The 26,375-nt window shown below is 47.5% G+C and overlaps 1 protein-coding gene across 1 annotated transcript in view; it reads right to left on the bottom strand.

Annotated features, from left to right (window-relative positions):
- Positions 1–26,375, bottom strand: part of DNAH8 (dynein axonemal heavy chain 8) — a 521,770-nt gene that overhangs the window by 450,027 nt on the left and 45,368 nt on the right. The window contains exons 6-9 of the mRNA XM_088445337.1: positions 16,490–16,653; positions 14,446–14,622; positions 8,222–8,335; positions 5,665–5,772 (exon numbers count right to left, since the gene is read on the bottom strand). Coding sequence (XP_088301463.1) covers positions 5,665–5,772; positions 8,222–8,335; positions 14,446–14,622; positions 16,490–16,653 — 563 coding nt within the window. The remainder of the gene's footprint in view (positions 1–5,664; positions 5,773–8,221; positions 8,336–14,445; positions 14,623–16,489; positions 16,654–26,375) is intronic.

The following is a 26,375-nucleotide window of genomic DNA, read 5'->3' as shown; positions in this document are numbered from 1 at the left end:
AGCAATGCATTAGCACGCCCACTATTTCTTAGAAATCTATCACATAGGCCTGATTCAGAGCCGGACCCTCTTTCAGAGAACTCGCTCTGAATCAGTGCCCTCCCTCTCTTTTGCTTAGAGCGGCCTCCTGGCCGCTTGCATAGCTGTGGGTGACCGCCCACAGCTATAGCGAGCGGCCAAAAAGATGGTGGCGATGGTCAAGACCATCGTGACCATTGGGCTTGCGACGAGACCCTATCAGAGCCAAAAGCACTCCCACTGACATCACTTGTGATGTCAGTGGGGCCGGCCCCAGACGGTAGGCATTCCCATGGGAACGCCTCCGTCTGGGCAGCAACTCCCCCGGCATGCTCAACATCGACAGCATGCCCCCTTTGTAGCGAGACCCATAGCGACGGCTTGCCCGTCGCTATGTGGGTCTTGCGCATGCGCACGATGGACCCGGCTCCCTCGTGTGCATGCGCACTTGGCCAACATCGACCCGCTTACGAGCGATCAGCGCTCGCGAGCGGGTCTGAATCAGGCCCATAGTGTATGCAGACACCCACCAGCCTGTTTTAAGACGCCCACTTATGCACGTCATCTTCAGGAAGTGTATGCAACCATCGGTACATCGGATGCCATTGCAGCGCTTGACGTTGACTATACCCTGCCGCGAGCACTGCAAGCACTTCAGTGTAAAAACAAGCCAGGTGACGTGTACTATGATGTTGTCTTTTAATTATGCACACCTCTAAAATGCAGCTGAGATGCTCAGGCACGGCTGCGTTTGCACCTCACTCCCCGTTTTTAATGGCCAGCCCCTGTTACCACCTACAGATGGCTTCACCTGTCACTCACTCTGCTGGGCTGTCTATGTGCTGCGAACGAATGCATTGTGAACTTTGGCTTTTGGTGAGTGCCACACGCCTTTTTATATTAGAAGTCACCAAGAGTGGGGGGGCTGTACCTGTGTGAAACCTGTGATTTGCTGACCTGCTTCTTATCTGATTGTACGACCAGGTCGCTTATATTATTCTATATCAAATGTGTATGAGGTGAGCTGCATGCAGGGGAGGTGGGCCTTGGAGGTGTTCGGAACCCTGTAGCAACCGCAGTCCATGCACCCATGGTAGCTACGACCCTGCATGTGTTGGGAGCCCGTCTTCTCCTTTTTTGGGACAGGTGGTCTAAGGGCCCCTTTCAGTGGCGTGCACTGCTTATAGCGGGATTCAAGATTATCGGGAACCTGCGCATGCACAGGACCAGTATGTGCAGAACGGGTCTGTAATCCCACATGGGGTTCAGCAGCATACTGTCAGTGATTGACAGTCTGCGGCCATTTCTGGGTGGGGGGGTGGCGATGACCTCCGTTTCCGACAATGGAGGAGTTGGGCGGAATTATGAGAGGAGGATCTCCATCAGCTGACTGAGATTTCCTGGCCTCTTTTGTGCATCTGTGGCGGCCGGCATGGGTGACCCCATAGGTAACTTAGCCGGCCGATGGACACACAGATGATCTGATGTTGCGTCCTTGGCATGAAACCTCCTGCTGCATTACCGTATTAGTGCTATCGGAGCTGCTGCCATATTAGCAGCTCCGACAGCACCTCCTTCCTCTGCTGAATTAAGTCCTAAGACCACATCAGATATATGGGTGAGAAAAGAGGACTTGTGTCTTACCTTGTTAAGTCCTATTCTTCGAACTCCATAGGGGACACAGGCTTGTCCATGAGTATAGGGTGAGCACAACTAGTTAAACTTCTTCCAGCAGCCCCGACTCCTCCCCCTATACCCCGCCCCCCAGGCAGGCTAGTTTAGTTAGTAAGTCCAACGCAGGAGCGAGGAAGAGGAGAAGGAAACCTGACCTACACATACTGATCCAACACCCAGAAACGCTAAAGAAGGACTGGAACAGAGTATAAATAAAACACCAGCCGAGTGCGTCAGGGTGGGCGGCCTGTGTCCACTATGGAGTACAAAGAAAAGGACTTAACAAGGAAAGACATATGACCTCTTTTCTAATACACAGTCCATAGGGGACACAGGCTTGACCATAGGACGTCCCAAAGCAATTCTATTACGGGAGGGGATGTGCTGGAGCTGCGCTGAGAACCCTTTTGCCAAAAGCCGCATCCGCAGCAGTGAAGGTGTCAAATGAACAACACCAGAAAAAAGTATGGGCGGAGGACCATAGGGCCTCTCTACGAAGCCGCTCAGCTGAGGCACTGCTGGCGAGCGACCCAAGTAGAACCCACCAAACCAGTGGAAAAAAAAAATCCAACTTTAAAGACAGAACAGAAAGGATCGCCATCACAGAAGCGAGACGGAAAAACAAATGGAGCCAACTGGTCAAGTTCCGTGAGGTACCCGGCCAGTTCAGTTGATGAAAGACGTAAGAGACAAAAAGGGTATTCATTCCACGGAGAACCTGAGTCTTAACCACAAAGATCCGGAGGGCCGGCGCAATCAAAAGAGGCTTCCTCCGTAGAAAAATAGGTGCCTGAAACAGAGACCAAACAGTCCTGTGTGATTAGAAACCAAGAGACTACCGTAGGAAGGTAGCTAAAGCCCCGTCCAAGTGAAAAAAAACACACTTGGTAGGAACAGGACAACGCGTCCCAGAGAAACACTCGCTAGGAACAGGAAAGTGACCATCCACTTAAGCCAACGAATGTCAACAGAACCCAAATGCTCAAAGGACGACAAATGAACAGCTTGAGACAAAGGCCTAAGCGCCGAGGAACAACACCGTCTGTGGAAAACACCTGTAAGGGAAGTTCGTACGTCAGGCATCAGAGTAATGCGTCTCTGAAGAGGACAGCAAGTGTGGAAACTTTCAACTTCCAAGCAGAGAAGTGGAGGGAAAAATCCAGCTCCACTTGCAGAAGGGCTGCGCTTGAAACGAGAAGGGCTGAATACATGGCTCCCAAATGTCACGACCCTGGCTAGTTTTTACCTTTTGCCTTGAGACTTACCTCTGCCAGCTGCTCCATGGATCTGTGTGTGCAATTCGCCTGGGAGATCTGCTCTAAATCATACTGGCTGTAACACTTCTGTGTTGTATGCATTTGGACCGTGCTCTCCTTTCCACAGTGATTAATCACCTGGGCCCTCCTCTGTCTGTGAACACTACTAGCCTTGATTGGAATCGCAGGTGTAGTTCTGATTCAGTACTGCAGAGATGATTGCTCCCTCTGCATGTTGTGCCCTCCACCACTCAGAGTGCTACTACCAGACCACCTGACCTTATCCACCAATTCCTGCCAGACCCAGAGTATAAAGATCCTCCTCTGATAGCACTCAGTGCCTGAACATCTCGTTACTTCCCGTGGTGTATAGTTCGTGCTACTTCTGAGTACAAGGGAATCCCAGGCTCCTGCTCCTGCTGGTTCCTAGACCAGTTCATCCGGAAATACTGCTTACAGCAATATCTGGTATATCCAGAAATCCTGCTTACAGCATTACCTGGTAAATCCAGAAATCCTGCTTACAGCAATGCCTGGTATATCCAGAAATCCTGCTTACAGCAATTCCTGGCATATTTGTAAATCCTGCTAACAGCAATACCTGGCATATCCAGAGGTCCTGCTGCAGCATGACCTGTGTTCCTGAGTTCCTAGTGTGAAACCTTTGCTTCTAAGTTACAAGTTCATTCCTCGCTACTCCAGTGTGGAGTCAGTTCCAAGTTATAAGTTCATTCCACGCTACTCCAGTGGCGTAACCCACAGCTATGCGAGCGTCCAAGAGGCCGCTCCAAGTTTAGGTAGGAGGGCCCTGATTCAGAGCGAGCGCTCTGGTCAGATCGTCCGGCTCTGAATCAGGCCCTCAGTTCCAAGTTACAAGTTACCCATTCTGCTCTACTCCAGTCCGGAGTCAGATCCAAGTTCCAAGTTACCCATTCCGCTCTACTCCAGTCCGGAGTCAGATCCAAGTTCCAAGTTATCCATTCCACTCTACTCCAATCCAGAGTCAGATCCAACTCCAAGTTCATTCCATATTGCTCCAGTCCGGAGCCAACTCCAAGTTCCAAGTCCATTCCACGATACTCCAGTCCAGAAAGAGTGATATTCCAAGTCAATTCACACTACTCCAGTCCGGAGTCACGTTCCAAGTTCATCAGTTCAATCCACATTATTCCAGTCCAGAGTCAAGTTCCAAGTTCACCAGTTCAATTCAGCAAGTCTTCCTGCCGGTCTCAGTCCGGTTCAAGTTTTCTACTGGTTCCAAGTTCCTGTCATTTATCATCAAAGGCAGTTCTCACTGCCACATAAGTCTTGTGCAATAGAGCTATTTACCTCATCTATGGTTCCAGTCATGCCGGTCTCCGCTGAATCCAGTTCATCACCTGAGTCAGGTGTAACTCTCAGACACCAACGGGACACCAAAGCAGAATGCTATAAGGCACTCAGATAGGTCCCAGTAGGAGTAGGGGGGGCGGGCCCTGGGGATGCCAGTCCATGTGACAGACACTGCAGAGGATGTGCACTTGTGCAACCTTACCTATAAGAGAAGCAGTCCAGGCCGGTTCCTAGTGGAAGTCATAGCTGACTGACAGTCTGCTGCAGTCAGCGAACACTGGAGCAGAGCCCATCATGGTTCTGAGGAGAAAGTACAGAGGTACAAGTCCTGCAGTTACACAACACTGAATCACCCCCTTCCCTGGGTGCTTTGCCCTTCGAGAATGTGGTAAGTAATCCAGGGCAGTCCCCACTCACCAGTTAAGTAAACTACAGGCGGCCGCGGCTCCCTACGGACGTGCACGCCAACCTGTGTAATATTTAAAGGGCCATACACACGCCCTTGCGACGTCATAGGAAGTGACTGGGGTAGCCCTGCATATATAAAGAAGTCTGTGGGAGCGCTCCAGTGCCAGAGTATAGGCTCCTTACCATACTCCAGCGTTCCGTGCATATCCTGATTACTGATCCTGACCTTAGCTTTGTTTGTGACTCCGATTCCGTTTGATCCCTGGCTCTGCATTGATATCTGGTTCTGACCTCGGCTATTCTCTGTGACCCGTTTACGCCTGCTCCCTGGTACTGTCTCGTCTGTTTGGTTTTGACCCGGCTTGTTGACTATGCTATCGTGTCCTGCACTCCGTCCAAGTTTTCCAGCACCTATATATGGAAACCTAACCTGGGGGCTGCGACCTGTGTGTCGGATTCAGCCAAGTCCATACCTTCTTGCGAGGGTCCCTGGTGAATATCGCCGGCACATAAGACAACGCGCGCTCAGGAATAGGTCTAGTCAATTCCCTGCATACGGGTTGCATCCACAATCCATCCGAGAGTTGTGACAGGTTCTATAAAATGTATACATTCGTGCCCAGAGATTCTTCCTTTGGACAAAAGGGACAGGTGAGCACTCCCCCTGGGACTGACAGTCCAGATCGCAATTAGCAAAGAGAGCCCTTCCAATAGGAAGCCACTACCTACCTTTGCGTCAGCCCTAGCCGGCTTCTAGGGGCTGCAGCTGGTGCAACTCCTAGAAGCCAGAATTATGAGTCAGTGAACAGATTGGACCGCCGGCTTCCACTAGACTGTAACACAGGCAGCCCCCCTTACCCAAAAATGGTAATAGCCGCCTCTGTAGTTTCCCAATTAAGATTCTTTCCTAAAGAGAAACTAAGACAAAAATATAAATGTTTATAGTTTTCAGATATAAAAAAAATATTGAATTTACCTTTACAAACAATGACGTTATCTTATCAGATGTGTTGTAGTATCTAGAAACACTATGTAACAATCCAATAGTATTTATTAGATTCTGTATGCCATGTGTCATAGAAACCTAAAATGAAATGATTACACAAACAATAAAATGTGTACAATAAATTATGTCTTTAAACACTGTTATAGCAGCAAATATTAAATCATTACTTAACCCTTTCAATAAAAACATTTAACCTTGTTAATAGCAAGACAAAGAACATAGGGCCTGATTCAGAGCCGGATGCTATTTGCGCTCGCTCGTTCAGAAAAAGGGGCCGGCTATTTAAATTGAGCGCTCGCTCTTTGCGGTCTGTTGACGCCTCTATGTCTGAGCGAGCAAACGAAACATGCGCTCGCTATTTTGTAAAGACGCCCCCTGGCCGTTCGCATCATAAGTCATCTCTGCTATTTATTAGATTAATCGAGTACATCGAAAGGCGTCTGAACTGCTCGCAGTGCTTGTGGTTAGATTTTCCTACCGCGATCATACGAACAGTTCAGGCTAAGAGACAACCAAGTGACGTGGCCGATGATGCTGCTTTGTTAATTATGCACACCCTTAAAACGCCCGTTGGCACGCCTGCGTTCGGATCTCCACTCCCCGTTTTCAAGCACCTTCCCCTGTTACCACCCATAAACGCCTCCTCCTGTCACTCAAATTAGCAGGCACTCGCTATTTTGCGAACACACGATTTCCGACGGCACTGACTGGTTGGCGCATGCGCATTACGACCCATACGCATGTGCAGATGTGCGACCATCGCTCGGAGCGAACGAGCGGCCGCTTACGAGCGGCTCTGAATCAGGCCCATACTACGCAACTACCTAGCACTGAATGCTAAGCTTGACTGAGTTTAACAGCAGAAGGGGACAGGGACCACAGTCCAAAAAAGATTGTCAGCAGCTTGCACTCAAATAAATTTATTCTGGCAACAGTCAGCCTTCCCTTTCAGCCTGCATGTGATTTTATTAAACATTAGAGAGCCATAACATTTAGCTATTTTAGAGTAATGCCAAGCATGTATAGGAAAAGTGTTATGGGCATTCGTAAATCGGACCAAACTACAGTACTTGAAAACCAGGTGCCAATTAGCTTAATTCTTCATCCTGCAATTTGTATGTTTGCCTGTGCTTCCTGGCAGCAGTAACCATACTTGTGCACGAATATCAGTATGAATCTCTAAAAGAAAAAACTTTAGCAGTGGTCAATTACTAACAATCAGATATTTACTAAAGGCAAAACCGACTCAAAATCCCCAATAATTCGACTTCACCGAGAAATAGAACGTCAGTAATAGACCATCTGTACTTCCCCACAGCCATCAGTAGAAAAAGCTTGCTTACTAACAGTCGATTTGAAAATCGACCCAAAATCACCATTTTCAATAGAACCATAAGAAACAGTTTTAAATCATATAGAATTATCTGAAAACTCACTATGATTGTGGATATGCAAATTAGCACTGGGTTGAAGGTGTTTTGTGGGTTATACAGTGAATATGACATTTGTTGGCCAATAGGAATGGTTTTCTATGATTTTGGGTTGTATTGAGGGTGAATAGGACACATTTAGAACTTCAAACAGAACTTTAATGGAAACCAATGCACCATCTTAATCAGATTGGACAATTTTAAATGGAACCAAAATCGATCCTTAGTAAATTTACCCCCTGGAGTCAGAAAGATTTTCAGAAAGTTGTCATCAGGACTGTTGACTGATATTAGGTCAATTACTTTAATTTATATATGTGACTTAATTTTAATGTATTTTAAAAAGTCCAGGAATGATGATGTTCGTCCATGCAAGATGACGTTTTGCCTCTTTCTGAGTTCCGTTTTTTTGGAGGGAAAAATCCGAACTCAACGTGCAAACTCGAACCTATCCGAGCCTGCACATCCCTACTTCAAATATGTCCTGCAATAATAGCTTGACTATTTCCAAATGTTACTTATGCGGCATCTGCCCTTTGATCACTGAATACTTTTAAAGTAGAATGTTGGGATAGGGTTGAGAAGGGTGCCAATCTTGCTTAGGAGAGTGGTACATGGCATAATGTATAATGTCTTTAGCAGCCTTTTTTGACATATTCCTAGATATTGGCTCTCCTCAGGAGGGATAGTCAACCAGAGAACAAATGATTTCTAAGAAACAGCTATAGACTGTAGAACACATGCTTTAACATGTCTTAGGAAAACTACAGAACATAAAAATCCACACCATCAAACTAACTTCACTAAACTATAATACATCTCCCATAGCTACAACATCTAATATATTTGTTGTTCCTTGGTATCTCATTTTGCTTTGTAAAATAAAATGGCCCACAAAATGAATTAAGCACCAGCACCCAAAACTGGCCTGTTAACGGGATACACCAATGTCAGAAATGTGAACAAACCCCCGAAAATGCAGTTCTAAGGGGGTTTGACTGCACTTCTCATATGCAACAAGCTGGATGCGGTGGGCAACACCGTCTTTAGATAATATTTAATATTAGCTAAGTTCTACATGCCTAGTTATCACTTACCAGGTCAAAAGTATAAAGTGGCTGACATACTTGCTCAAGTGTATATAAATAATTGACATTATTTTTAGACTCATTGGCTGCATCTGTAATTCTGGAATCCAGCTCTCTCCACATCTGTTAAAATGAAAACAGAGTGTATATTTATGTTATGACAAAGTTTATTAATAAACTGACCATTTTTATAAAACCAAACCAGTATCCTATTATCTGTCCGCAGGGTTGTAGTGACATTTGCCAGGCCCGGGCAAAAATAGGGGGCATCGTCTAATGAATGTAGGCGTGGCCGAACATCTTTTATAAATATAAATGGAGGGAGAGCGATGTGTGCCCCTCAGCCAGGACAACATCCAATCAGTGTGATCTACCAGAACCAACCCCCATCCCTGCAAAGGCAAAGGAGACCGCCTTACTTTCTTGTTCCCACTGCAGCCCAGGACAGTAGTGTGCACTAAGCTGAGGAAACACTGCCGCAGCTGACTGGTGAGGGGGAGGGGGGCGAGGCGGGCGGTGGACCCTGGTACTTAGTGCTCGCTCCCAACCTCTCTGTGTCCCTTTCTGTCTGGGTCAGATATGGCAAAACTTAATAATATAATGAGTACTCATAAATGTGATTTTTGGGAGGGTAATTTGAAAGCTGCAGATGTATGAAAGGGTGAACTGATAGCAAACAGTTGCAGATGTGCAAAGTGCCACATTACAAATTACTATCCCGACTTTAGCCAATAGAATAGCCAATAGAAAAATGCAAAGTGTGAGATGAATCAAGCATTATTCTATGTAGCTCTATGGGTTTCTTTTCTCCCAATAGATTACAGAGGAGCAAGAAAATAATAAAGTTAAAGGCAGTGGTGGCACTGGGGTAGGGATCGGTGCGGCAAGTAAATCCACTGGTTGATTCCTCACTGCACACCCATGGTTACATCACTCTGGGGACGTGCCCAGCACTCCCGGAGATGCCGGTTGCCCCCAGTGACTCTCCCTGCATTACTAGCTCCTCCTCAGTAATCAGGAGCCGGGCGTTGCATTGTGTTGTCAGTGTGCAGCTTCCGGCTCCCAATCACTGGAGAGGAGCCGGCATTTTGGTGTCAACCCCTGCACCCCCCCTGCGACACCACTGGTTGAAAGTAAGTAATTATTAAAACCACAACACTACAGTAAATATTAAATGGGTTGATAGAAAATTATATAGAGACAAAGGCGGTGATTCAGCCTCAGATGGTATTGCTATTGCAACTGCTAACATGTTAGCAGCTGCAGTAGCACTATTATGGCAATGCAGCAGGAGGCATCACGCCAGCTGCATGCATTACAAATCCGAGCTAAATCCATGGACGCAGCATCGGATCATCTGCGTGATCCCAGGCCTGCTGAGTGACCATGGGGACACTGAAGCCGACCGCCACAGATGCACAAAAGAGGCCAGGAAATCTTCATCAGCTGACGAAGATCGTGGCCTCCTCCCACCCCCCCAACGGCAGAGACATGCCTCTGTTTGGGGAAACGGAGGGCCTCCCCGCCCAGAAATGGCAACAGACTATCAATCGCTGACAGTACTCTGCCGGACTCCATGCAGGATAACAGATCCATACTGCACATGCATAGTACAGGACGCACCTGCGCACAGCACTGGCCATCGGAGATGAGTGGTAACCATTGGCTTAGCAAGCATCTCTGAATCAGCCCCAATATTAATAGATAAACATATATGGGGACACTAATGCATTAAACACACAAATGAGCACTATTAGGGGGATACTTTGCATTGTGTCAGGCATCCCTAGATAATAGGAGAGGGGCAAATAGCACAAATTGTACAGCTCATTAATGAAGGGAGCTTATTAATGAAGGGGATAGAGAGGGATTTTTTTACATTACTAATGGTGGTGTCCTGGACTAAATAGCATGAGATTTAGGTGTTTTGAGTCCACCGTATACGGCAACAATTTAGATTTTGAACCTCAAAAACCTCTGGATAATATAGCCGGCAGTTAAGAGGTAAAAACCTTCCAAAAGAATGCTCCTTCATACTGTACATTTTCCCCGACAATAGAGCAGTATTTGCCCATTTAAACATTGCTGATACTAGGTCAGACAATGGACGCAAGTTTGAGGACTTGACACAGATTTTTTTAAATTCAGTAATCAGACTGGGACGCCCAGTTACATTTATTTCCATCATTGGAATCTCAGATATTGCTTTTTAAATGTTCTTTGGATCATTAACCTGTTCAAGACAAATTTTCTCATCAGAATGAGCTTTTTAGCCAGGGTTATCAGGCCTTTGTCCGACATATGTCTGTATTGTGCACTAATCCCCTTTCCATGAATTGTGACAATACTGCCATTCGCTCCTGCTGAGTGATCTCAATAATTGTGCTACCACTGCCATGATGTACAGTAGGGATACTGTCCCCTGGCTGGTGTGCAATATATGATTTGTGCTGTACTGCTTAGAGTTCAAGCCAAAAAAGTTCTACAACATTTTGTAAGGCAACAAATCTTTCTGTCACATCTCTGCAGTATTTTCTAGAAGGCGTTTTGCAAACCCCAGTCTTTTTCCTCGTGAACCTCCAATAAAGTTGCTGTTCATGGAATAACTTGGGAGATTCTTTAACCATGCCTATGGTGTCATGTAGCGCCGGAACCTGGCAGCAGCTTGCCAGGTCTGACGCAGCTGTTTCGAGTCCATCCATGATTCCAACACTCTCCATGCCTCTACTCCTCACCGTGCAACAGCCTCATTTACCAAGGTTTCATGCTAGCGCCATCCTCAGTGTCTATATATAAGGCCTCACCTCCTATCTCCAGCATTACAGTATCTTACATTGATTCTGACACGGACTGTATCTGACTTTTCCTTGCTGTTTCCATTAGCCGTTTTGTACTGCACAATACTGACACCCAGCTTGTGTCCTGACCTTTCTCTTGCTTTTCCCTTTTGGCCTTGGCATTCTTGCTGCATTACCAGACCCGATTCCCATAGGACACTTCTCCTTTGCCAGATTATAGGCTCTCGAATTTACTCCAGCGTCTCCATTATCTTGATTGTTACCGTGCATTCCTGACCTTGGCTTCATTCCTGACCTGTTACCGTCTGATCCCTGGTACCATTTCATCGTCTGGTTCTGACCTGGCTTGTTGACTATGATTGTACGCCTTACGACGTATCCTGCTATGCTCCAGTGTAATCTGGCACCTGTATTAGGAAACCAAGTCAGAGGGCCGTGAACTGCGTGTTGGACCCAGCCAAGTCCAAACCTCCTTGCGGGGGTCCCTGGTGAATACCTCCGGCACGTTAGACTCCGCATCTCTGTACTGGGTCTTAGTCAATCACAAAGAACATGCAAGCATCCACTATCCATCCGTGAGTTTGTAACAAAACCATGTTGCACTGCAAGGGGTGCAAATACATTTATTTTTTTATGTGCAGGGTAAATACTGGCTGCTTTTGCATGTAGCCCATAAATGTTGTACAGCTTTATTCTTACACTGCAGTTAAGATGTGAGTTTGGACATGTCACTCTCAGATCTATGTCTCTCTGTACATTTTAATTCTCCCCCACTGTCAGGTTTCTGCCTAGGATCGATCGGCCGTTGCGCACCACAACGCCGACTTCCCCTGACTTCTCGCGCAGTCAGACATCAGGTGCGGCGGCGAGTGACGCGCCGAGGATAATTCCTTAGGTGCACTTGGACATCCATGTGCTGCTTCGTGACTTGGTTACCGAGGTTGCCGTCATGGGCGCAGCCATGACAGTCTTCATCACCTGACTGACCCTTCCTCCAATGGTAGCATGGGTGTTGTCAGCTAACGCTGTCCTCGATTGGGCTGCTACCTTGGGTTATATTACTGGGCTCTGGATAACTAGGGAAGTTGCCTGTACAACATCGTTTCTACTAGTGTTTGCTTGCCGTCACTTCATTCCAGGTTCCCTTGCTCTTCTGCTCTCGAGTCATTTCTAGTTACTCTCCTGTGCCAGCAGTGTGTCTGGATTCCTTGCCCGCGTACTCAGTACAACATCCGAGTATAACTACAGTGTCACTCTCCTGTGCCAGCGGTGCGTCTGATACCTTGCTCACGTACTCAGTACAACATCCGAGTACAACTACAGTGGCACTTTCCTGTGCCAGTGGTGCATATGATACCTTGCCCGCACACTCAGTACAGAATTCTCGCTAGTGCTTCTTTCAGAAGTGCACTCTCCTGGGCCTCATCGGTGTTATCTCCCTCAGTTTCTCACCTGTATTGGATAAATGACCAAAGGGCCGCGACCTGCTTGCTGGGTGCAGCTTAAACCCATATCCCGCTTGGAGGGGTCACTGGTGAACATCTCCCTGCAGGTTAGACTCCGAGCCTTTGGTCAGTTCTAGCTAACATCCGATACTTGTGGATGAGGAGAACATACAGTACATCCATACATCCAGGCCCCTCGCCTCCGATTCCTTCCATAACCCGGGACCTCAGCTTTCAGCTCCTCAGTAGGAAATCCTCATGAACCATTCGTGACACCCACTTGCAGTGCAGCCTGGTTTTACCAAGGTGCAAAGTTACTTGCTCTTTTTTTCTGTTTGTCGCACCTCAGAATCAGCTCGAATATCTCAAATTGTTATGTGAACACAAATGTGCAAAACAATTATTCATTTCTTGAATATTTTCGCTTATCTACCTCTAAGTTCAGAGTGTGTTAGAATGCATCAAACTCATATATCATTGCACATATTTAAAATGAAAGCATAACTCACTCTTCTTAAAACCACACATCCAGTACCACTCACAGTCCTGTCGTCTCCATCTCAGAAATATCTCCAAAGATCAGACCCTTTCTCACCCCGGAGCAGGGCTGGACTGGCCAACGGGCACTTCTGGCATATGCCAAAGGGCCGATGGCCTTAGGACCGGCTCGAGGAGGGGGGAAAGAAGAGTCCCCTGCCCTCCACCCCACAGCTCCGGAATCATTATGATCTCACGGAGACGGAAGGGGTGGAGGCGTATATGGGCTGGCGGCAGCTGTGCTGGGACGGGAAGAGAAGGGGGCGTGCCGCAAGGCCAGCCACCCATGACTCCAAGCACACCCCCTTGAATTTACCACGCCCCCATTCTCAAGCGAGTATAGGGTGGACTGCCAGGGCTGATATACAGCCCCAGTCCGTCCCTGCCCCGGAGGCAAATAAAACTCGCCAACTCACTGGGCATCTCCAGATTGGACTACTGTAACCTCCTCCTTTCTGGCCTCCCATCTCTCTACACTCCAATCTGTTCACAATGATGCTGCTCAGGCTTTCTCTCCAAATGCACTAGATCTGCATCCCCTCTCTTACAAGCCCTAGACTGGCTCCCCTCCTCTTCAGAACCCAATTCAAACTTCTCACACTCACTTGCAAAGACCTTACCAATCCATTCCTATTTACATCTCTGACCTTACCTCTTTTCACACTCCCGCTCGCCCACTTCGCTCCACAAATACATGTCGTCTCCTGCCAACTAATCACTTCCTCCCACTCCCGTCTCCAAGATTTGACCCGTGCAGCTTCCCACTTTTGGAATTCTCTCCCCCTCTCTATCATGACTCTCCACCTCTCTACTAATCCTCAAACGGGCTCTCGAGACCCACATCTTCATAAACGTTTTCCAGCTCTCATCCTAAACCACGGCTCCATGCTCCTTCCTTACAATCTACCCCATCTGTGCCACCCGTCTGTCTGCCCTTCCCCTTTACAATGTACGCTCTCACAAGCAGGGCACTCTTCCCTCACATGCTTCTCCTTACCTTAATTATACTATACTTTTATCATTTACTCTTAACTCCCCACAACAGCACCTAAGACTTGGTTGCTGACGCTCTGCTGCTTATTTAAGTGTTAAGCAGCAATGTTTATAAATCATGTCCTTATCCTGTATTGTTTTGTACTGTTAATAACTGTTTTTCTTGTTTGCTTATTTGTTTATATACTTTGTAAGATGCTGCAGAATCCTTGCGGTGCCATTTAAATAAAGATAATAACTTTACACAAAACCCAAAGTTTAGTACTTCATGTATTACTAACAGCATTACATTTAATTTATTAAACACCACCCACAACTGAACTTTCAGTTGCAGGTTGAGTTTAATTCTAAAGTTAATGCTGTAAAAATGACATATTTTACTAGTGATTAAATTATGCACACAGAACAACTGCAATACAAATTGCATATTTTTTTCAGTCATTATTAATCATTCTCTTGCCTTGAGTACTTTGGATCTGGCCACGTTTAATACAGTGATAACGCTTTTGCAATTCTGTCCTTTGATCTGGCCAATGATATTATTGAATTTCACTGACATTCGTTTCCAATGTTCCAGTTCAATTAAAGGACCAGAATAGTCCGCTTCCTTTCTCATCTGTTGACTTTCAATCAGAACCTGCATTTAGGAAAGATATATAACTACAGTTACACTAAATTCTAATACATCTGTATTTACATATCTAAACTTCCTAATGGGAATGCTGGTCGTTTATATATTAGCATGCTGTATCAGCTAAGGGCATGACTTGTGGTAGAATGAAACGGCAGCCATAAGCATGTTGATTCTTGTAGTCCACAACTGGATGTATGCTCTGACAGTTATGGTTATTCTGGTACATGTTGTTCACAACTAACAGCATACTATGGCAGCCATGAGCATGCTGGACTTTTTTCTACCCTGAAATGAAGGCATGCGTTGGTGCTATCATCATGCTGGTAATTGTGGTAGTGTGCTCTGGAAGCAATGGGTATTGCTGGTTTTAGTAGTATAACAAGTGGCTATGGCAGCCAGGGAAATTTTGGTACTAGTAGTTCCTTAAGCGGCAACATGCTTTGTCAGCCATGGGCATGACTTGTCCTGCAGTTCAAGTGGCAGCTTGATTTGACAGCCATATGCATGCTGAGACTTCTGGTCCAACAAAATTATATTAAAGTATGAAAACTATACATGAATGTCCTAAATATATTGTCCATAGGTAACAGGAAAAACGCCAGTGTTCTTCTGCACAGATATAACTTGCCTTAAGGGATGGAGGCCACATGGTTTTGGGGCCTAATTTCCCTACTAAATAGCACCCCATTGTGACCAGGTTGGTATCATAGTATCATAAAAGTCCCCTAATATGTATGTCCTTAAAAGCAGTCCCTGGCCTTGCCACTCCCGGAAAACGGGGCCGACACGCCCCCATTTGCGGGAAAGTTGGCCGTCCCAATCACTTAAATGCTTCTGCCTGTCAATCAGGCAGAGTCATAGAAGGGTCTGCGAGCGATCACGAAGGACGGTTCCTGCGCACGCAGATTAATTCAGCATTGTCTCTGATTTCTGTTTATTGCAGGATTATTGTGTTTATTTTTAGTTTAAAGCTATATTACAAAATGCATTCTTCTCTCCATTACTTCCAATAAGTAGGGGGGCGCACTTATCATATATGCTGCAGGAATACCATACATACTGTACCAGTACTAACACTATATATACTTGTTTGAAACATTACACAGTGTAAAAAATAATGTGAAGTGAGTCTTCAAAATAAGTTTGTTGCATTTTTACACTAATTATGATCTTTATTTAATAATTTACATTTGGTCACCACTGCTTCATGTGTTATTTTATAACAATGGTGTTACATTAAGAGAAGTGTTCATCTTAACAAACAAACCAAGAAAATCAATGTCACAGGGTGTAACTATGGGCCGGATTCAGCAAGGAACGCAACTGAATTGGTACAATGGAGTACCATGGCAGCCTCACACACACTTGCACAAGCTCTGACCTTACTCAGAAATTGCTAACTTACACGCATGCTATCAGGCCTCAGGCTGCGTATGGGCATCACAGTGGATAATTTATGCACGCCCCTGCAACGGCGTTCGCCCAACCACCCCCCTCCCCCCCGTCACCACCCACAAAGGGCACTTCCTGTCAATCACTCTGCGATGTGTCTGCGTAGTAACTTCGATCACAGTCCCGATCACAGCAGCTAGTTTGCGCACTGCGATGCATACGCATGCACAGAACGCAACAATCGCCCAATTGCATGCGTATTAGCAACTGCGTTCCTTGCTGAATCAGACCCTATAGCCACACTAAGCAACTTCCTGTAGGTGATACTTAATAACACTTATTTAGTATAAATACCTGTCATATATCTGTAATTTCCAGTGATATGTGTCATAAATCTTAGAATTGTAATGTATAAATTATATTAACAAGTGCTCCTATTCTGTTACACAAACCAAAACAATTGTTTGCATTCCTTTACCTGTTCTATCTGCTTGTACCACACCATTAGTGCTGCTTCACACTTCGTAACCATTTCTGTTTTTGCCGCTGCAGCCATCACACCTTCAAAAGACTGCAGTGCAGGGAAGTCAATAAATTCAACTGCACTCAGCTGGACAGCTCCATCAATGTTCAATTTTGCGTCTGGTGAAAGTATAGAAAAATATGGTGTACTACTTTTGTAGCCACAAATATTGACAACACTACAATAAGCCACAATGGGGCTGATTCAGAGATAAACACAAGTCAGTTTTGCGGATGGCTTTTGCATCTTTTAGCGCTGCTTGCTCTATTGCTGAGTGCTCGCATCTACTGACCATTCTGAGTCATATGTATTTCAGTATCTACTCCCCTTGTGGCTGAATGGGCGGTAAATGGGCACGTATGTTAATATGAGACAGTGGCCCTGATTCAGAGCCGGACGCTATGACAGGGTGGTTAATGTACCACAAGCGTCTCAGGTCAACCTGTCTGCAGGCTCTGACCCTGATTCACTATCTAGGACCCCTAGGGTGCTGACAAAAAGGCCTTCTGTGTCTCCTCGCCATTCCTATGTGGACGAGGATGACAGGTCATCCGAGGACAATGGGGTGCTTCCAGAGTCTGACTCTGAACGATCCCCAAGGGATGAGCAGCACAAGTCCAGTGTTTACATTCCGGGCCTGGTCCGAGCAGTAAAAGAGGTGTTGGTCATTGAGAGGAAGAAGCCCCTATGGCTGTTAAATCTAAACACCCCTTGTTTAAGAGGGTTAAAAGTTCTACAGCCATTTTTCCTCTGTCAGATCAGTTAGTGGATCATCTGGAGGAGGCATGGAAGGCTCCGGCAAGGCGGTTCCAGCTGCAAAAGCGTTTGGTCAATGCATACCCCTTTCCTGAGGAGTCAAGAAATGGGTTTCACCTCCTGTAGTAGCTAGGGCCGTGGAATCCTGGGCAGATCTGTTGGAGGAGTCCCTTTCTCCTGATGCTTCAGAGGACCAGTTGTCCCTGGTGGGCAAGAAACGTGACTCGGCTACCTATATGAATGAGGCAGCTCTGGATGTCAGTTTGTTATCCTCCAGAGTGTCAGCCGCGGCTGTCACAGCGCGCAGGTCCTTATGGATCCGGTCCTGGAGGGCGGATGCGGACTCTAAGAAGGGTTTGGAAGTTTTACCCTACAACGGGAAAGTATTGTTTGGCCCAGATCTAAACAAGATCGTGGACACTTTAGCAGCGGCCAAGTCGGCTCGTCTGCCATCAGCCTCGGTCCCCTCTGGTTCCCGAACTCCATTCTTTCGGCCCTACAGAGTGCAAACTAGGCTTAAAAGCCAGTCGTTTCCCAAGCAGACGGTTGTCAGGAAGACTGGCAGACCCAAAAAGCAAGCTTGGAGTACAAGGTGTCCAGCCTCTAAACCGGACGACAAGTCCACAGCATGACGGGACAGGCCTCCCTTTGGGGGACCCCACAGTGGGAGGCCGACTTCTTCAGTTTGCCCAATACTGGCATCAAACCACAACAGATTCCTGGGTAAGAGAGGTGGTGTCTCGGGGTTGCCCTGTCATTTCGCAGCCGACCCCCTCACCAATTCTTCCACTCGGACGTCTCCAACAAGGACAAAGCCTCAGTGATACAGGAGGCGGTATGTTCCCTGCGCAAGGCAGGAGTGATTGTCCCAGTACCAGAGCCCCAGCGGGCATGGGGTTTTATACCAACTTGTTTTTGGTGCAAAAGCCCAATGGGACCTACCGCCCTATCCTGAATCTCAAGTGCCTAAACAGGTTCCTCATTTCCGGATGGAGACGCTACGTACTGGCTATGGAACCGGGGGATTTCATGGTATCCCTGGACATCCAGGATGCCTATCTGCATATCCCGATTGCGGCTTCGCATCATCGGTTTCTCAGATTCGCTGTGCAACAGCAACACTTCCAGTTCCAGGCATTACCCTTTGGCCTATCCACGGCCCCTCGGGTATTTACAAAAATGATGGCAGTAATGGCGTCCCATCTGCGGCTGCAGGGGATCCGCCTATTACCATATCTGGACAATCTGTTGCTCCTGGCAGGATCTCCAGAGATACTTCTCCATCACCTCCAGATGACCATCTCGGTGCTTCAGTCACATGGATGGGTCATAAATTGGGAGAAGTCGTCTCTAACTCCGTCGCAGAGGATGCTGCATCTAGGAGCTTTATTGGACTCACAGCAACAAAGGATCTTTCTGACATCAGACAAGATCTCGGTGTTGCAGACGTGGGTACGCAAATGTCTCCACAGTCACCGGGTCTCTGTGCATGCAGCAATGCAATTGCTGGGGTCGATGGTGTCAACGTTCGACATGATGGAGTATGCACAATTTCATTCGAGGCCTCTACAGACATTGATCCTTGCCTGATGGGACAGATCACCTCGGAAATTGAAGGCACAGACAATTGTGCTCTCCCTGGAAGTCAGGTAGTCTCTGGTTTGGTGGCTGCATACTCAGCATCTCACCCTGGGCTGGACCCTTTTGGATACCGTACTGGACCCTACTGACAATGGATGCCAGTCTGCGGGGTTGGGGCACACCCACTCCTTTCAGGGTCGGTGGACGCTAGAGGAAACCGTCCTTCCAATCAATATATTGTAACTAAGGGCAGTCTTCCTGGCTCTCTCAAGAGCAAGACACATCCTACAAGGAAGGCCTGTGCAGGTGAGGTCAGACAACGCCACGACGGTGGCGTACATCAACCACCAGGTAGGAACTCGAAGTCAGGTGACCATGCGAGAAGTGTCACGCATCCTGACATGGGTAGAAAGCCATCTGCCGGCCATATCGGCAGTGTTCATACCCGGGGTCCTCAATTGGGAGGCGGAATTCCTCAGCCGTCACGACGTGCATCCATTGGAGTTGGCTCTTCACCAAGAGGTGTTTCAACTCCGTTGAATGGGGCCTTCCGGACGTGGACCTAATGGCCTCCCGACACTATTACAAGCTACCAGTGTACGGATCGAGGACAAGAGACGCAGGCGCTCTACTAGTAGATGCTCTGTTGGTCAGGTGGACCTTTCTGTTTGCGTATCTTTTTCCTCCGGTGTCCCTTCTTCCTTGCGTACTCAGAAAGTTCAAGCAGGAAGGAGGCAGGCTCCTGCTGGTGGCTCCAGCGTGGCCACGGAGGCACTGGTACTCAGACCTTCAGAGTCTGTTGATAGACACTCCGTGGTTGTTACCTCAATGTCGGGACCTGTTGTCACAGGGTCCCTGCCTTCACCCGGATCTGGGTCGCTTGGCTTTGACGGCATGGCTCTTGAGGCATCCCTCTTAAGGTCAAAGGGCTTCTCTGATGCGGTGGTTAACACCTTGATGAGTGCACGGAAGCCCGCCTCTGCCAGAATTTACTCACAGAGTGTGGCAATCCTACTTTCAGTGGTGCACCCCTAAAGGGTATGATCCTCGGACATTTAGGATTTCCAGGATACTGGCTTTCCTCCAGTCAGGCCTGGACCTCGGTCTCCACCTGGCTTCACTGAAGGTACAGGTCTCTGTCTGTGTGGTTTCAGAGACGGATTGCGACTCTGCAGGATGTGCGCACCCTTTTACAAGGTGTGCTGCAGATTCAGCCACCCTTTGTGCCTCCGGTGCAGCCTTGGGATTTGGCGGTTGTCCTTCGGGTCTTGCAGGGCCCGCCTTTTGACCCACTGGAATCAGTGGGTTTGAAATGGCTTACGTTTAAGACCGTCTTCCTTCTGGCCATTGCTTCGGCTAGACAAGTGTCAGATTTGGGGGCCCTTTTGTGTCGCTCTCCATATCTGGTGTTCCACCAGGACAGGGCAGTACTTCGTACTCGCCCTGGTTTCCTTCCTAAGGTGGTGACAAGTTTCCACATTAATGAGGAAATTGTGGTTCCCGCTTTTCTTGGGCTGGGTCTTTCAGTCAGTGAGGCCTCTTTGGATGTGGTGCGAGCCCTCAGAATTTATGTGGACAGTTCTCAGTAATACAGAAAGTCAGACTCCCTCTTTGTCCTTTTTGGGTTCCATAAAAAGAGTTGGCCTGCTACGAAGCAGACTTTGGCACGATGGCTTTGTCTGACTATTTCAAAGGCCTACTCTAGGGAGGGCCTTCCAGCTCCGCCTTCTGTATCTGCTCATTCTATGAGGTCTGTGGGCCCTTCGTGGGCAGCTCGGTATGGTACCTCGGCTGTACAGCTTTGCAAGGCGGTCACCTGGTCTTCAGTCCACACCTTTGTGAGGAATTATTCATTTGATACCTTCACCTCTCAGGATGCTTCCTTTGGGCGGCGGGTCCTCCTTTATGTACAGGAGCGTACCCACCCTTAAGAGGAACTGCTTTGGGACATCCCCAAGGTCACCTGTGGACCCTAAGGAACCTGAAGTAGAGACAAGGAGATATGGTAAGAACTTACCTTTGTTATCTCCCTATCTACGAGGTCCTTAGGGTCCACAGGGCACCGCCCTTATGCCCTGTACGGCAGCTATGGTGTTGTCTGGTCTACAGTCTCTGTCTCCTTCCTGGCGAGAATGTGATTCTTGTATGTTCCAGACTTCCTTCTCTTTCTCACAGTACTCTCCTCTGACCTCTGGCTTGCTACTAAACTGAGTTATGCCCTGGCTGTGAGGCGGGGTATGGAGGGGGACCAGTGCATCCTGGGGGAAAGAAATTAACTGCATGGTGCCCGATACCTACGTCATTCACCTATACCCCAAGGTCACCTGTGGACCCTAAGGACCTCGTAGAAACGGAGATAACAAAGGTAAGTTCTTACCATATCTGCTCTTATTCACGTAGCTGAGTGATGATTTGCCACTATGCAAGCATGGAAAATGGATACGGCCCATGCGGTACACATAATGTACACACATAGATGCTGGGACAGTCTCTTGGGAGTGTCGGTGAAAGCATCTGTAGTCAGAAATGCATACAGCCACAGAGGCCATAGTCAAGAAGGAGAAACTGCACCTGCAGCAGTTCTGGTGAAAGTATGGATGATGCACGCAATGGTTGCACCTATGGAATCACTGGCGTTGTTACAGCGTGCAGAGACACTGAAAGTGGGCTTCTCGGTGTTTGCACATTCAGACACAGGCTACTACACCAGGGGAGGGGCTGATACTAGCATATACATATTCTCGCAGCATATGCATATTCTCGCAGCCACAACTCCAGCAACAGACCAGCAGTGACCACCTCTGAATCAAGCCAAGTGTGTGGATGGATGTATCAATTTGTCTGTTTACACCAACAATCCCCATTTTCCTCAACTGTCAATATGTACCTGCACAGTCAGGACTACAGATGGGATGTAGTTGGCATCCCGGTGGTCGGGATGCCGGCGCTAAGAAGTCCAGCGCCGGAGTTCCGATACCAGTCACGATCCTGGCGCCACATTCTGACTGCCGGCATCTAGACAGTAAGTATTAGTGGGAGGGTTAGTTAGGTTTAGGGGTTAGGCAGTAGGGGGAGGGTTAGAGTTAGGCTGCGGGAGGAAAGGGTTAGGTTTAGAGTTAGGGTTAGAATACTTATCTGTAGGTGTCTGCATTCTTACCAAGTCAGGATTCCAGTGTCGGGATTGTGAGCGCCGGGATACTGAACGCTGGTGTCACGATCCGATGCAAATGTTCCTCTGTGGAGGACGGTAAGCCGGGGGGTTCGGGTGACCTGGGAAGTGACTGGACTAGGTCTCCTAGTTGCGACCGAACACAGGTTTGGCTAGACATGCCAAGAGGCGCGGAGTCTAACTCACTTGGTGATTTTCTCCAGTGACCCCTCCAATTGGGATTTGGTTTTCCGCTGCACCAAGGGAGCAGGTCGCGGCCCTCTGGACAGGTACCTGGGAATGGCAGAAGACCGGAAACTATATTTAACGAAGCAAATGCTAGAGCACAGGAGGTAAACTGGATGCTCAGATATTGAAACGCTGTTTAGGGATCCTAATCACAGGCTAGCATAGGAATACTGGAAAGTGTACTGAGAATCACTAAGAAATCCAAGTGCTGATTGCACAGAAAAACAGAGGCATATAGATATGTTTAGAGCTGATTTGCAGAGACAAGACACAGAGCAAAGAACACCAACATGCACTGGAAAGCTATAAATGTAGGTGTTGACTGCACAAACAAGACACAGAGAGAAGTGGACACAGGCACATGTAATAATCCCAGTCGCAGGCTAGCTTGGAAACACAGGAAAATGTACAGGAACTGCAACAGATTCTGGAGCTGATAAACACAGTAAAACACAGAGGGAAGGCAGGAATAAACTGGGGAAGCTAGTAATGCTGGTACTGGACAAAGGCAATTACTAGGAGAGTGCTGGAGGCCCAGCTGTGAGCTAATAGTACTAGCAGGTAATCTGACACCTCAGTGACACAGCGTAATAGCCACAGGAAAGCTGCAATAGAATTAGCAGCACATATACAAAGACACACAGGGAAGGGACATGAAACACTGAAGTACTGTGAGAAAGCTAAAGTCTCAGAGTAAGGGTTAGCATGGAAGCTAATACAGAAAACTGGAAAACTGTGAGCAGGCTGAAGCAACACGTGAAGGAAGGATTTAGCACAGAGCAACAGTGGGAGTAACACAGGCACTTGGAATAACGAAGTTGAACAGCATCTTCCTGAAATTCTGGGGGCGGAATTTATTTATACCCAGGGGTAGCAGATTATTGGAGCACAGCGTCAGCTGACTGAGATCGTGCTACCATTGGTTAGGAGGACTGCCACATGAGAGGAACTGTCATGGCGGCGCCCATGATGGGAACTCCGATCCCCAAAACACACAGCCGACCATGGAAGTCCGCAAAAGCACCTAACATAGAATACTCAGCATCTCACCCCTCACTGCACCAAGCGTCTGACCACAAGGAAGTCAGGGGAAGCCGGCACGGTGGTAAGAGATAGCCGATCCTAGGCTGAACCCTGACAGCTGGTACCCAACCCCTATGTCAAGCCCTGGAGTTTAAGGGCTTCTGTAGTTGGAACATGGACCGTGGGGCCAAGGGCAGCGGGTGATAGGAAACGGGAAGACAATATATAAGTCCTCTTCATACGTCTCTCCCACGCGTTGGCGAGACCTAACCCAAGGCGCGGAGTCTAGTCCACCTGATGGTCTTCGCCATCGACCCCTCCAATCGCGATGTGGGTTTCGCTGCACCAGGTGAACAGGTTGCGGCCCCTGGAGAAAACACGGAGATAGATATGGGAGGACTATATAAGCACTGACAATGTTGGAAGAATAGTTATAATAGATCCCGAAACCAATGAGCGGAGAAAGGGACTTTGGAAATCGATATGCTAGTAGTGAGAATAACCAGTACCTGATATGAGATACTGCATGAGGATGGTAAGCTGTACTTGATATGAACACTGAATAACGATGATAGCCAGTACTTGATATGAGATGCTGATTTAGCGATGGTAAGCTGCACTTGATATGAAACACTGAGTAGCGATGGTAAGCTGTACTTGATATGAAACACTGGGTAGCGATGGTAAGCTGTACTTGATATGAACACAGGATAACGATGATAGCCAGTACTAGATATGAGGTGCTGATTAGCGATGGTAAGCTGCACTTGATATGAACACTAGATAACAATGATAGTGCTTTATATGAGATGTTGATTAGCGATGGTAAGCTGTACTTGATATGAGCACTGGACAATGATGAGAACCAGCATTAGATGTGAGGAGCTCATGAGCGGTGATAACAAGCACGTGATGAGAGACGCTGAGTAGCATTATTAACCAGTCCTTGAAGTGAGACGCTGAGTAGCGGTGATAACCAGCACTTAATGTGAGACGCTGAGTAGTGATGATAACCAGCAGTTGATGTGAGACGCTGAGCAGCAGTGATAACCAGCACTTGATGTGAGACGCTGAGTAGCGGTGATAACCAGCACTTAATGTGAGACGCTGAGTAGTGATGATAACCAGCACTTGATGTGAGACGCTGAGTAGTGATGATAACCAGCACTTGATGTGAGACGCTGAGTAGCAGTGATAACCAGCACTTGATGTGAGACGCTGAGTAGCAGTGATAACCAGCACTTGATGTGAGACGCTGAGCAGCAGTGATAACCAGCACTTGATGTGAGACGCTGAGCAGCAGTGATAACCAGCACTTGATGTGAGACGCTGAGTAGCAGTGATAACCAGCACTTAATGTGAGACGCTGAGTAGTGATGATAACCAGCACTTGATGTGAGACGCTGAGTAGAAGTGATAACCAGCACTTGATGTGAGACGCTGAGTAGCAGTGATAACCAGCACTTGATGTGAGACGCTGAGTAGCAGTGATAACCAGCACTTGATGTGAGACGCTGAGTAGCAGTGATAACCAGCACTTGATGTGAGACGCTGAGTAGCAGTGATAACCAGCACTTGATGTGAGACGCTGAGTAGCAGTGATAACCAGCACTTAATGTGAGACGCTGAGTAGTGATGATAACCAGCACTTGATGTGAGACGCTGAGTAGAAGTGATAACCAGCACTTGATGTGAGACGCTGAGTAGCAGTGATAACCAGCACTTAATGTGAGACGCTGAGTAGTGATGATAACCAGCACTTGATGTGAGACGCTGAGTAGAAGTGATAACCAGCACTTGATGTGAGACGCTGAGTAGAAGTGATAACCAGCACTTGATGTGAGATGCTGAGTAGCAGTGATAACCAGCACTTGATGTGAGACGCTGAGTAGCAGTGATAACCAGCACTTGATGTGAGACGCTGAGTAGCAGTGATAACCAGCACTTGATGTGAGACGCTGAGTAGCAGTGATAACCAGCACTTGATGTGAGACGCTGAGTAGCAGTGATAACCAGGACTTGATGTAAGACACTGAGTAGGGATGATAACCAGGACTTGATGTGAGACGCTGAGTAGCAGTGATAACCAGGACTTGATGTGAGACGCTGAGTACCGGTAATAACCAGCACTTGATGTGAGACGCTGAGTAGAAGTGATAACCAGCACTTGATGTGAGACGCTGAGTAGAAGTGATAACCAGGACTTGATGTGAGACGCTGAGTAGAAGTGATAACCAGGACTTGATGTGAGACGCTGAGTAGCAGTGATAACCAGCACTTGATGTGAGACGCTGAGTAGAAGTGATAACCAGGACTTGATGTGAGACGCTGAGTAGCAGTGATAACCAGCACTTGATGAGAGACGCTGAGTAGCGATGAAGACCGCATACACGAGAGAGTACACAGGAGAGGTACACTGCGGTGCCTGGGAAGCAGACACAGTAGAAAACCACTATACGAGCGAAGTTGTACAGGTAACTTCCTGCTGCAGGAAGTTCCATAATATACCCCTTGGTAGCTGATCATTGGCCAGAGACAGCAGCTGACTGATCGCAGAACTACCATAGAATACTGATCAGATGACGCGAACCAACATGGCAGCACCCAGGACCGCAATGCGTCAACCAGCAGACCCTGGGCAGAATACTCAGCCATTACCTTGTCTCTACGCCTGACGTCCGGACTCTTTAGGGGCCCGAAGACGCCATCAAAGACGTGAGTAACGCCCGATCCTCGGTTGCATCCTGACACCCTACAAATGTGTCCTGGCTCATCTAGTCTCAATGCGCCATTCAGCGCAATATTTCTGGAACGAGTGAAATGCCAGGTCCCGTGCAACTCTTCTGTAAAAGCGTCTAAGTCGCAATGCGATGAGACTAAGGGGTAAATTTACTAAAGTGAGAGTTTTTAGAAGTGAGCTTTAAAAGTGATGTTGCCCATAACAACCAATCAGAGTCTAGCTAGTATCTTCTAGACGGTGCTAGTTAAACATTAAGTAAAATATGACTGGTTGCTATGGGCGACATCACTTTTTAAACTCACTTCTAAAAACTCTCAGTTTAGTAAATTTACCCCTAGGACTCA

This window comes from Taudactylus pleione, unplaced genomic scaffold, assembly GCF_031769625.1.
Source record: "Taudactylus pleione unplaced genomic scaffold, aTauple2 ptg000378l, whole genome shotgun sequence".
Lineage (NCBI taxonomy): Eukaryota > Metazoa > Chordata > Amphibia > Anura > Myobatrachidae > Taudactylus > Taudactylus pleione.
This window is presented reverse-complemented; position numbering and strand designations above follow the sequence as displayed.